Raw genomic sequence first — 13,656 nt, 5'->3', positions numbered from 1 at the left:
TTCTAACATACGTATCAGCTCTGGGTTAGTTTTACCTGATTAGTTTTTCTCCTCATTATGGGTCATATTTTCCTGCTTCTTCGCGTGTCTGCTAATTTTTGATTAGGTGCTAGACATTTAGAATTTTAAACGGTTGGGTGCTGAATATTTTTGCATTCTTATAAATATACTTGATCTTTTTTCTGGGGTGAAGTTGTTACTTGGGAACAGCTTTAACACTTAGATATTTTGTTTCTCAATCCAGAGTGGTCAGTATAGGGTTAATTATTTCTCACACCTGCTGCCTTTGAGTAGCAGACTCTGACTCATGGTGATCCATGTGTCAGAGTAGAACTGTTCCACAGAGTTTTCTTCATAGAACCAGATCGCCAAGTCTTTCTCCCATAGCACCACCGGTGGGTTCAAACTGCCAACCTTTAGGTTAGTAGTTGAGTGCAAACCATTTGTGCCACCGATCCATCTGTGTATTCTACCCCAATGCCCTGTGAGTGATGAGGTATTCCTTGCCCTGTGCTAGGCTGGGCACTATTGCCTCTAATCCTTTCTACTAGTTCTTCCCCAGCCTGGGGTAGTTTCCTCACACTCATGTGATGAGTACTCAGCTGAATTCCCCAGAGGGTTCTTTATCTGCGCAGCTGTCTCCTCTTCAGCAGTCTACCCTCCGAACTCTAGACGCCGGTCTCTTCACACTCCTCAGTCACAAGAGTCCAGTGGGCTCTACCTAGGTTTCCCCTTCCTTCACCACAGCCTGGAAACTTTCTCAGGCAGCAAGATGGGGCATTTGTAGGGCTCACCTCACTTGTTTCCATTTCTTAGGGGTCACTGTCTTTCCCTGCCTAATGTCCAGTATCTTGATGAACATTGTTTCACATATTTTGTCCTTTTTTGTGTGTTTCAGGTAAGAGGGTAAATCAGTTCCTTAGCTCCATCTTGGCCATAAATGATAGTGCTACTCCCACTTCTAAGAGCCTACTATATGTGAGAGAAGTCCCTGGGTGATACAAATGGTTAAGCTGCTTGGCTACCAGCCAAAAGGCTGGCAGTCTGCACGCACCCACAGGCCCTCTTGAACAGTGGTTATAGCCCAGTCTGGGGCCAACCCTCAGCTCCACCACGCGTTTTTAACTTTTCCAAGTATCAGAGTTATGTACCTGTAACTCTGCGTGAAAAAAATTAAAGTCCCTACTTGGTTGGGAAAATGAAATGAGATATTCTCTAATCTCAGTGCCTTGTACTTAGCAACCACACTATAAATGTTCATTTTTGTTACACATCATATACGGCGGGGTTTCTCAACCTTGACACTGTTGACGTTTTGGGCCAGATGACGGTTTGTCGTGAGAGGCTGTGAGAGGCATAGTAGGATGGCTGGATGTTTAGCAGCATTCCTGACTTCCACCCACAAGATGCACATAGTATCCCCTCCCCCAGGTTGATACTGAAAATGTGTCCATATATCACCATACATACCCTGGGGAACAAAACTGTCCCTAGTTGAGAACCATTGACACAGGGTAATCAGATACTTAGTGTTTGTAAGCCTACATGGCTTTTCAAATTCTGTAGTTGTGTGACATCATTCCATAGGCACAATGTTGCATGTGCAACAATTATCACTACCTCTTCTACCAGACTAGCTCCCTTGTGTTCCCGTGTCAGTGACGGGCAAGCAAGTGCCCAAGGCAGAAAGCTGGGAGACAACAGGACTCTTCACCCTCCCTTGTTGCCACTTAGACACGCTGTCTGTTGGGGAGCTCATCCAGTCTCAGGGCTTCAGCAGTGTCTCCTGCGGACACTTCCAAACCCATTGCTCCCCTGACCCCCAGACCCATCTATTCAACTGTCCACCGCCATCTCCACTGAGCTGTCTTACAGGCACATCAAACTTACCAACTACAAAACCACCCCCAGGTCTACCCACACCCCACCCCCTTCTCGGTTGGTAGCAACTCCATCCTTTGAGTTACTCAAGTCAAAAACAGGCAGTCTGCTCTCTCTCTCTCTCACATCTCATGTCCACTCCTCTCAGCAAATACCACTGACCCTTCCTTCAAAATACATCAAAATCCGATTGCTGTGCACTGTTCTACCTGGTCTGAGCCTCCATCATTTCTCCTCTGGTCTCTGGGCTCCCTCTCTTCCCCCTACAGTCTATTCTTAAGCAACCACATGAAAATCCAAACCAGTTCACAGTACTCGTCTGCTCAAAATCTCCACAGCCCCCATCTCGACAAAGCTCTCACGATGCCCTTCAAGGCCCCCAGCATTACGTGCCCCGCCCCCCCCGCCTCTGTCTCCTGCTGCTCCTACCTTGCTGGTATGGCCATCTCCCTCACCTCCTTCGGGTCTTTTCTCAAATGTCAGCCTGCATCACCCACCCTGCCCCACGCCCTCCCACAGCGTTCATTTTCCACAGCACAGATCACGGATTCACCGTGTGTTGTATGTGCTTATATATGATACTTGTTTAAATGGTTTCTTGTCAGTCCGCCCCACTTTCCTTTGCTCACTGCCTGTCCCGTTCAATCCAGCACAAAGAGTAGGGCCAGACCATGGTGGGGACTCACAGAACCCTTGATGAATGGAAGATTAATGACAGCCCAGCAACAGAATCAAGGGGACTGGCATGTATAAAGCACTCATTGTAAGACAGGTGTCCCTGAATAATTCAAATAGTTAATACACTTGGCCACTAACTAAAAGTTTGGAGGTTCGAGTCCACCCAGAGGAGTCTTGAAAGAAAGGCCTGGTGATCTACTTCCGAAAAATCAAGCCTTTGAAAACCGTATGGAGCACAGTTCTAACGTGGGGTCACCACGAGTTGGAAAACTGTATGGAGCACGGTTCTAATGTGGGGTCACCATGAGTTGGAACTGACTTGATGGCACTGTTGTCCCCCCTAAGGTAGGTGTGGTGTTAAGGGACTGACGAGCATGAGGAGTGTGAATGCTCACAGGCCAGTGAGGGAAGTGGTGTTATTAGCCCATTTTATAGAGAAGTAAACTGAGGCCCAGAGATGTTTAGAAATATGTCCAAGTTGTAAAACCAGTTAAGTATGACCCCAGGCAATCTGGCTCCTAACCCCACCCCACTCTGAGCTCCTGCCCTCCACCCACGAGTGGGGACCCAGCCCTAGGTGACCAGGCCAGGACCCCGGCCCAGCTCTTCTTAGTTCCCCACCAAGCTTTTTGCCTTATTGTTGTTGTTGTTGTTAGGCGCTGTCGAGTTGGTTCTGACTCATAGCGACCCTATACGACAGAACAGAACTGCTCCATAGGATTTCCAAAGATTTGAACTCCTAACTTCCGCTTAGCAGCTGAGCTCTTAACCACTGCCACCAGGGCTCCCTTCCCTCCCCCCGCCCCAGGGCTCCCTTTTGTACTGGACTCCTTCTTTCCACCCAAGTGCAGGGCTTTGAGGAGGGGGTGTGGTTCCAAAATGCAGCAGACACCAGCAGGGTAAGAACTTCTGTTCTTCTACTTTTCCACACAAAATTTTCATAATTAAAAGAAAGGGAGTAATTGATACTTATCAAAGAACTCTGTAAACGACTGTAACCCCAGGACTCTCCCGACATTCGGGTAAACAAGTTGTCGTGCTTATTTAATTTCTTAATCATATTATATCCAACTTAGCCCTCCCCTACTAGGAGGCCCTGAGTGATGTAAATGGCTAACGCACCTGGCTACTAACTGAAATCCACCCAGAGGCACCTCAGAAGAAAGACCTGGCAATCTACTTCCAAAAGCTCATAGCCATTGAAAACTTCATGGGCACAGTTCTACTCAAACACACATGGGGCCGCCTTGAGTTGTAATCAACTCCAGTGCAACTGGTTTGGTGTTTTTGGTGCTAGGCTTTACGGAAAGTGTTAAAAAAAAATCACCGTTCAAAGGTGACAGCGGCAGGGCACCGCACCCCCAAGGAGGACCCCAGCAGCTGTGTCCCCAGGGCTCCCAGGGCTGAAGGCCAACTGTCCAGGAAGCTGCCTGTCCATCATGGAGCAGGACGGTCCAAGATAAATATGTAATGTGAGCCACACATACAATTTTAAGTATTCTAGTAACTACATTTAAAAAATAGAAATACATTTTAATTAATTTTGATTAATACATTTTAGTTATCCCAATACAAGCAAAATATCACCATTCAACTTAACATGTAATCAGTTAAAAATTGAATAATTTATATTCTTTTTTTTTTTGTACTAAGCTCTCAACAGCTGGTGTGTATTTTGTACTTACAGCACACCTCAACTGGGACTGGTAGCCACAAAGGACTGGCTGGGGCTGGGGGCTGGAGTGTGAGGGAGCAGCACTCTCAGACACCCCAGACCTGGGTTTCCTGCACAGAGTCCCAGGGAGCCTCTGCCTGCCCCTGCCAGGCAGGGCCGGGCTGAACGGAGAAGGAGCTGCCTCTGTGGGTTCCCCCACCACCATCTTACCCACGGGGAGCCGCCAAATGCCACGCGCCCTCCCAAGGTATTCATCTTCCCTTGTGTCCCTGGCCTGGTGTCCCGCAGTGGGCTCCTGACCCTGGCTGGCACTTACCCCGGGGCAGGCGTCCGATCCTCTTCAGGTACTTGGTGGGGCAGAAGGGCATGGTGCCACCAGGGGGCAGGCTGTGGCAGAAGGAGCAGCTGCCTGGAGGAGAGGTGAGCTGAGGGAGAGATGATGGGCTGTGAGGGTCCAGGCACACGCTGCAGCCTCCTGTGCACTCTGCCCACAGGCGCTGGGTGAGGACTTTTTGTCTCCTAGTGAACTTCTGCATTTCTCAGTGTCCACAAAGCTGGGACTGTCCAGGATGGAGTAGGGGGAGGGGGGCGGGGGGAGGCCACATGTGAGAAGAAGAGTCTGCTAGTATCGCGATGGGGCCCCCTACTCCCCAGTCGGCCTGGCCCAGGCACCGTGGAAATCACACAGCTGGTACATGGGTGGCTTGCCTGCAAGCCTCCAGCGACTGCTCCCTCCCCTGCACTCCTGGACCCAGAGCAGCAGACATGTCTCCAGCGGTAAATGCGTGGTAGTCACGGAGAACGCAGGGTTCATACTGCAGCTCCACCAGGTTTGTAGCTCGGTGTCTCCTCTGCAAATGGGGTATCAGAGAACCCACCTGATAGGCTTGTAGTAAGAACTGGCACTTAGGAGGGGCCTGATAAATGTTAAGTGCTTACTGGGCATGTGATCTTGAGTAGTTACTGAATCTTCCTATGTTTCCATTTCTTGATCTGCAAAATAAGGCCCCAAACTGGACCTATCTCACAGATTCTGGTGAGGCCTGATGAGACTGGGAAGCCAAGGGCTGGGGGCTGCAACTGCGCCTGGTGGTTGACAAATGTCCATCAAACCCTCTAAGGTGGCATCATGGTCTCCACATTACAAATGAAGAAAGTGAGGCTCCAGAGGCTTCCGATTGCCCAGGGTTACCCAGCTGAGAAGTGGCACAGCCAAGATTTGAACTTAGCTGCTTTGGGTTCTTTCCATGCAATCAGTTACTACCCTATGGTCTTCCATTGGAAGCCAAACCAAACTCCCTTGTCCAGCCTGGTCTCCGCCCCTCCAGCATCACTCACTCCTCCCAAGACTCCATATCACCAGGCAGCCTGGAAGCTACTTCCAAAGGGCTGAGGTAGGCAGTGGGGCTCCCAGTCAGGTCAGAGAGTACAAGGTGAAAGGGTACACTTGTGTGGATGCCTCCCACGGTTGTGAGATGCACAATGGAGCGGTCCAAATGGCAAGGAGCTGAGAGAAGCCTCTGGCTGACGATCAGCAAAGGACTGAGGCCCTCAGTCTCGCAGTCCTCAAGGACCTGTACCTCAAGGTGAGTAAGGTGTGATGATTCCTATTTTACAGGTAAAGAAACTGCACCTCACTAGTGGTCCTCAAGGACCTTCACCTCACCAGTGGTCAAGGACCTGCACCTCACCAGCAGTCAAGGACCTGCATCTCACCAGTGGCCCTCAAGGATCTTCACCTTTCCAGTGGTCCTCAAGGACGGGTGCTTCACCAGTGGTCCTCAAGGACCTGCACCTCAAGGACCTGCACCTCACCAGTGGCCCTCAAGGACCTGCACCTCACCAGTGGCCCTCGAGGACCTGCACCTCACCAGCAGTCCTCAATGACCTGAACCTCACCAGTGGTCCTCAACGACCTGAACCTCAAGGACCTGCACCTCACCAGCGGTCAAAGACCTGCACCTCACCAGTAGTCCTCAAGGACCTGTACCTCACCAGCGGTCAAGGACCTGCATCTCACCAGTGGCCCTCAAGGATCTTCACCTCACCAGTGGTCCTCAGGGACCTGTGCCTCACCAGTGGTCCTCAAGGACCTGCACCTCACCAGCAGTCCTCAACGACCTGAACCTCACCAGTGGTCCTCAACGACCTGAACCTCAAGGACCTGCACCTCACCAGTGGTCCTCAAGGACCTTCACCTCACCAGCAGTCCTCAAAGACCTGAACCTCACCAGCAGCCATGTAGTTGGGCTTGGAAGTGGATCCTCCCTCAGTCAAGCCTTTGGATAAGACCACAGCCCCAGTCAGCACCTTGACTACAGCCTGTGAGAGACTTTGAGGCAGAGGACCCAGCTGAACTGTGTCCAGATTCCTGACCCACAGACACTGTGAGCTAATAAATGTTTGTGCTTTAAGCTACTAAGTCTTAGGGTAACTTGTTACGCAGCAATAGATAACTAATACAACGCTCATCTTGTCAAAATACATCTGAAGTACATCAATTCTTCCAACATGTGGTCTGCTGCCTGGACAGGCCTGGGTGGCAGGGACCTGGTGTTGATGGCATCCTCACCTCTCTTTCAGTAACAACATAATGATGATTTTAATAATAATAACAGCAGCTGCTGAGTCTACTGCCTGCTGGGTAATTACATACACTATGGCATTTGAAGAGGGCAGTGGTAGTTCAGAGGTAGAATTCTCATTTTCTGTGTGGGAGACCTGGATTTGATTCCTGGACAATGCAGGTCATGTGCAGCCACCACCCCTCTGTCAGCGGAGGCTTGTATGTTGCTATGATACCGAGCAGGGTTCAGTAGAGCTTCTAGACTAAGACCGACTAGAAAGGAAGGCCTGGTAATCTACTTCCAAAAATTGGCCAACGAGAACCCTATAGGTCCTGTTATGCGTGGGGTTGCCATGAGTTGGGACTGACTTGACGGCACTTTACAACAACATAGCATTTTACCTTCTCCAGAACTTTGTGGGTAGGGGGTGATGATTGCTATTTTACAGGTAAAGAAACTAAGGCTCAGAGAGATGAAATACCTTGCCCACGTCACACAGGAAGAACTGGAATCCCTAGCCCAGAGCTGCCTGCCTCAGAACTGCCCATTCTGGCCTCCCTCCACCTTAGCTGCAGTTCCTGCCCTCCCCTCTCCATCTTCTTGCCTGAGCCCTGCAACAGGCACCTTCTGAACTCCCACCGGATCCTTCCTCAGCACGGATCTATCCAAAGCCCACACTGTGCTTGGCAGAGAAACGCCGGCAGCATTCCCGTAGAAGTTGGGGGCAATGCAACATGGCCCCATCACACTGCTATTTAACATTTTCCTGGAAACATTAGTCAGTGTAATTCGACAAGTGTTAAGCACGTAACATCGTAAAAACTGGAGAGGAGGATGCGGTGGTATTATTATTATTTTCAGATTATATGTTGATATACGTGGAAAACCTAAGTCAATGAACGAAAAAGCTATTACAGGAAACATGAGAATTCAGTAAGGTAGCTGGACACAAATTAATAGCGAGAAACCACAATCTAGTTTTAAATTGGAACACAACAAGCAGAACGCATACGATGTACACAATTGGGCAGCAAAATAAAGATGTCATTCCCCCAACGTAATTTATGAACTTAACACAACCCCAATAAACTACTAATAGCATCTTTTTGAGAAACTAGGCAAGTTGATTCTAAAGTTTATAAGCCGAAATAGCCAATGTATTTTTGAAATGTATTTTCCTAAAGCAGAGAACAGACCTACAATAATTAAAACAGCATGGGACTGGTTCGTGAAGAGACACTGGTCAATGGAACAGAATAGCTTGTCCAGAGATAGACTCAGACACACAGGGCATTTGCGATATAATTAAGGAGTCGTTTCACATCAGTAAGTAAAAGATGAATTATTTAATAAATGCAGTAGGGACAACTGAAAAAAAAATAACCAAGTAGGATACTTATAACAAAATTAAAAGTCATGACGGATCAAAGATAAAAATGAAACTCTAAAAGTACCCGGAGAAAACATGGGGGGGGAAATCCTGTATAATCTGGACATGGGAAAGGCCTTCTGAAGTTTGACTCAAAACACAGAGACCACAGAAGAAAACCTGACTACACAAAAAGGTATCTTCACGGTCAAGGAAGGAAAGTGACAAGACAAATGGTGAAAGGTGAAGGGAGGGATAGAAATAAAAATGTTTTTTTTTTTTTATTTCTACGTAGCCATAAAACCTGATAGTTTTGTACAGGATGCTTTTTATGCACATATTGGGAATGTTCTCTTCTAGATACTGTTAAGCGAAAAAGTCAAATGAAAAATATGCTGTCATTTTTGCAAAAGAAAGAAGGGAGAGGGTTGAGAAGGGCGGGAGGAGGAAGATACACTTGTTTGTCTAAGTACGCAGAAGTATCTCTGGGAAGGGCATCTCTTCTGCGGATGGCAGGTGGGTGGTTAGCGGGCATGGCGCAGGGAGACTGGCTTTCTGCCTTTTGATATTTGTACCACGTCGCCTATTTAAAAATTCAATGGAAATGGAATGCAACATAAAATCAGAAGTGAAATAAACCTTCTCACACTGGCAAGGTTTCAACTAGCACCTTGGGTATTGCGGGGTGTTCCAGGTGGCTGGGAGCAGAGAAGCTCCTCATTCCGTGAGGCTGTGCTGGTGACCCAAAAGGTGACCTGAAATTGGCTGTGGTTGGCATATTTATACCTCAGAACCACTGCAAAGCGGCTCGCCAGCTCACCTGTGGGTAGGGTGGTTGTACAGCTGGAGACGCCAGGTGGGGTGTGGCCCTGAGTAAAAGAGAAAGGAGAAAACTGGGTGGTCCCTTACCCTAGAGGTGGAAGTAGATTTGGGCACAGCCCTTCTGGGGAATAATTTAAAAATATCTACCAGAATTTTTTTTTACCAGAATGTTAAGGAGCCTCGGTGGCACAAATTGTTAAGTGTACGCCTGCTAACAAAATGGTTGGCAACTCGAACCCACCCAGCAGCTCCAGGGGAGAAAGACCTGGTGATCTGCTTCTGTGAAGACTGCAGCCAAGAAAACTCTATGGGGCAGTTCTATTCCGCCACATGGGTTGCTCGAGGGCACCAAACAACAACATCAGCATGTTAAATCACCCAGCGATCCATTCCTGGGAATTCGTTCTCCAGATAAATTTGCACACGTGCATAAACCAAGCCCCGAGTGTGTCAGGGAAACCCTGGGGGCACAGTGGTGAACAGCTATACCTGCTAACCAAAAAGTTGGCAGTTCGAATCTACCAGGTGCTCCTTGGAAACTCTATGGGGCAGTTCGACTCTGTCTTATACGGTCGCTGTCAGTTGGAATTGGCTCAACGGCAATGCATTTGGTTGGGTTTTTGGCACGTGTGTCAGAGTAGAACTGCACTCCACAGGGCTTTCCACGCTGAGCGTTTGGAAGTAGACTCCCAGGCCTTTCTTCCAAGGTGCCTCTCGGTGGGCTCAAGCCTCCAACCTTTCGGTTAGCAGCCGAGCACGTTAACCATCACTAGAGGACTGGTTAAATACCTTATGTACATGCAGAAAAAGAGGGGCGAAACTATGTGAAGTGATATGGATGGTACATGGGAAAAGCTCAGCGTGAAGGGCAGGCTGGCACCGACGCCTCTCCACACAGGACTAGCAGGATGCTGGGATCTCAGTCGAGGAGGACGGGGGCTCAGAAAAGGGGTGCGGGAGGTGACTTTTCAGGAAACCTCTTTGCAGTGTTTGCAGGTGTAACATGAGGACACTGATGGCTTTCCTGAATAAAGAAAAAATATATATATATTTTTTTTTTCTTGAAAAGCCGTGTTTATTTTCTCATCTCTGCCCTGGAGAAATCAGTCTGCTGCACATCTTGGTACTTTCCATTAGGGAAATGCCCAAATGTCCTCCAAAGGTCTCAGCTCCACGTTCCCCTGTCGCCAGCCTGTCACCATCAGTGAGCTTTCACTTCTTAAAGCCAGAGCTGCCCCGGGAAATCTTTTTTTGTAGTTCTGGGGATGTTTGGCTTTTTAGGGAATCTGGGTGCAACCCTGCCTGGTCCAGCACTCTGTGAGAGAATCTGGGCTGTCGTTTTTTCTCACAAGGAAGAGTGTGGGGCCAGCTGGGGAATCCCCTGGGTATGGCCACAGGGTCCTCTCTGAAATGCAGGTCAGGTCTCTCCCTTCCCTGCTAAGGATTCCAGCACCACCTCTCCCTTGCCTTCAGGATATAGCCATTCACTGATTTCCCCCGGGGCTTCTCTGTGGTGCAGTCAAGAATACCTTTCCAGCCCCAGCCAGCTACTCCCCCTCCTCAGGAGACACTCCAGACATCTGCCCCACGTCCTGTCCTGGGATAGACTGTGCACTTCCACACCTCCCCGTCTTTGCACATGCTACTCCCTCTTCATGGGATGCCTTCCCCACTTTGTCTGCTTGGCAAACTCCTACTAATTCGTCAAGACTCAGTTCAAATGTCCCCTCTATGCTCTTTCGCCTTCCCTAACTGTTCCACCTCACCCACTCCCAGTTTTCCTCATCCCATTCTCCCTTCCACAAATAGTTACTCAAGGTCTACTAGGTTCCGGGCACTGTGCCATGTGCTGGGGACACAGCTGTGACAAAACCAAGAGTCCCTGTGTCTCAGAGAATGCAGCCTAGTGAGGGAGATGGGTTTTAACCAATATCACCAAAAACACAAAACGGCAACGGCAGGTGTGAGCAGGGTTCCTGAGGGCAAGGGCAGGGCCCGAGATCCCGTTCTTTACGAATATCCTCCAACTCTGTCCTGCTTCCGGCCACCTCCCACCAAGCAACTGGGGAGGGGGTGGCTCTGGATCTGACTGACTGTGGCCCCTCTTGTCTCCTTACCTCCCAGGGAGGCCGGGAAGCCAGGCCTGAGCCGTAATGTGTTAGATGAACTGTAAGGTCAGGGCTGATTTAAAAATAACTTTTGCAGAGAAAATAGAAACTCAAAATAGCAACATATTAAATGGAATATGCCAACTGTCAAATCAAGATCAGATTCGGAAACAAAGTGTAGGGGGTTTGCAGGGAAGGAGGTTAGAACAGAAAACATTGTCATTTATGCTGAGCGACCAGGAGGGAATGGCGGCTTAACCCACTGCACTAAGGCAGGCAGAGGGAACAGACGCCCACACAGCCCTCCTCAGGGTCGGCTGCTCCACGCCACCAGATCCCATCTTCCCAATGACTGCAGTATGTGTCCAGGGGCATTTAGTTCTACAGGGTTACCAATGACATACCAGCTTCAGAAAGAGGAAGGAGTCCCACAGCTGCTGCCGCCAGGATTACTGCCACCACGCAGCACGGCGCAGCATTCCTGGCACAGCCCAGCTCCCCCAGGCCGTGCACCAGGCACTCCACACTCACACTTGTCCTTCCTTCAGAAGCAAGTCCAGGAAGAGGCTACTAATCACCCCGCCACACAGCAGAGACGCTGAGGCCCTAGGGAGACTTCCCAAGACACAGAGCTAGTACCTGGTGAAGGAGCACTGATTTCATCAAGTCTCCTCCTCATCCACACCCAGACGCCACCCTGAGGCCCTAGGGAGACCTCCCAAGACACAGAGCTAGTACCTGGTGAAGGAGCACTGATTTCATCAAGTCTCCTCCTCATTCACACCCAGACGCCACCCTGAGGCCCTAGGGAGACTTCCCAAGACCACAGAGCTAGTACCTGGTGAGGGAGCACTGATTTCATCAAGTCTCCTCCTCATCCACACCCAGACGCCACCCTGAGGCCCTAGGGAGACTTCCCAAGACCCCAGAGCTAGTACCTGGTGAGAGAGCAATGATTTCATCAAGTCTTCTCCTCATCCACACCCAGACGCCACCCTGAGGCCCTAGGGAGACTTCCCAAGACCACAGAGCTAGTACCTGGTGAGGGAGCACTGATTTCATCAAGTCTCCTCCTCATCCACACCCAGACGCCACCCTGAGGCCCTAGGGAGACTTCCCAAGACCACAGAGCTAGTACCTGGTGAGGGAGCACTGATTTCATCAAGTCTCCTCCTCATCCACACCCAGACGCCACCCTGAGGCCCTAGGGAGACTTCCCAAGACCCCAGAGCTAGTACCTGGTGAGGGAGCAATGATTTCATCAAGTCTTCTCCTCATCCACACCCAGACGCCACCCTGAGGCCCTAGGGAGACTTCCCAAGACCACAGAGCTAGTACCTGGTGAGGGAGCACTGATTTCATCAAGTCTCCTCCTCATCCACACCCAGACGCCACCCTGAGGCCCTAGGGAGACTTCCCAAGACCCCAGAGCTAGTACCTGGTGAGGGAGCAATGATTTCATCAAGTCTCCTCCTCATCCACACCCAGACGCCACCCTGAGGCCCTAGGGAGACTTCCCAAGACCCCAGAGCTAGTACCTGGTGAGGGAGCACTGATTTCATCAAGTCTCCTCCTCATCCACACCCAGACGCCACCCTGAGGCCCTAGGGAGACTTCCCAAGACCACAGAGCTAGTACCTGGTGAGGGAGCACGGATTTCATCAATTCTCCTCCTCATCCACACCCAGACGCCACCCTTCCAGTACCCCCCAGGTCCCCAACCCCCTGATCTGCCCTTCAAGGCATCTCAGAGAATCATCCCAGCACCTCTCCTACCATCTTGCTCAGGGCTTCACACCAGATGGCCATTTACTTCATCGTTAGTTACATGAATGGCTGAGCAAATGTGGGTTAATTAGGAGCTTGTATTAATTGCAGGTAACTGGAAGTTTCTGCTCCCTCCCCAACCCTAGTGCCCCCAACCCCCCTCAATTTATGAGCAAGCTCTCTTGAGTCTAAAATGAAAACAGATCCTGAGCCTGGTCACTTGTCACCATGTCTACCAGTCCCTGGTGGCATGAGCCTGGACCTTTGCCAGCCCCTGCTGCTGACCGCCTGACCCCAGTCACCCCCCTGGGTCCACTCTCCACTGGGCAACACCAACACCCAGGACTGCTCCTGTCTGGCCCTTGCAATTGCTTTCCACCTCCCCCCAGCCTCAACGCTCTATATCCCTGAACAGATCATACAAGAAAGCCAACCCCTTCTTTCCTACGAGTCCTCAGCTGAGACCCCTCCTCAGATGGGCCTTTCCAGACCTCCTTCTGCCCAGGCTCTCTCCAGCTCCTGGTTTTATTGCCTCTGCTTCACTATCCTAGCCCTGCTCTCCTGTTGGCTTACTTGCTTTTTTTTTTTTTTTTTTTATCGTTTATTTTATTTTTGTTGTTATTTTTGAGACTATACTCCTCAATTCTAAGGAGCATTCTGGCTGTACTTCTTCCAAGACAGGTTTGTTCCTTCTTCTGGCAGTCCATGGTATATTCAATATTCTTCACCAACACCTTGATTCAAAGGCCTCAACTCTTCTTCAGTCTTCCTTATTCATTGTCCAGTTTT

General features: G+C 49.8%; 1 protein-coding gene across 10 annotated transcripts in view; it reads right to left on the bottom strand.

The window, feature by feature from the left end:
• The window catches only part of ARHGAP22 (Rho GTPase activating protein 22), a 113,068-nt gene that overhangs the window by 59,233 nt on the left and 40,179 nt on the right, over window positions 1–13,656 (bottom strand). For 3 of the 10 annotated variants that reach the window (XM_064269872.1, XM_023547197.2, XM_064269871.1), the window contains exon 2: window positions 4,551–4,659. The exons of 4 other annotated variants lie outside the window; for them this stretch is intronic. In XM_064269872.1, coding sequence (XP_064125942.1) covers window positions 4,551–4,602 — 52 coding nt within the window. In that variant the 5' untranslated portion in view covers window positions 4,603–4,659. Of the gene's footprint in view, window positions 1–4,550; window positions 13,018–13,656 lie in introns of those variants that run through there. 3 more of the 10 variants (XM_064269869.1, XM_064269868.1, XM_064269874.1) reach the window with 3 other exon arrangements.

The sequence above is a fragment of the Loxodonta africana genome, chromosome 16 (genome assembly GCF_030014295.1).
Source record: "Loxodonta africana isolate mLoxAfr1 chromosome 16, mLoxAfr1.hap2, whole genome shotgun sequence".
In the NCBI taxonomy this organism is placed as follows: domain Eukaryota; kingdom Metazoa; phylum Chordata; class Mammalia; order Proboscidea; family Elephantidae; genus Loxodonta; species Loxodonta africana.
Note: the sequence above shows the minus strand (reverse complement) of the source record. Positions and strands in the feature narration are given on the sequence as shown.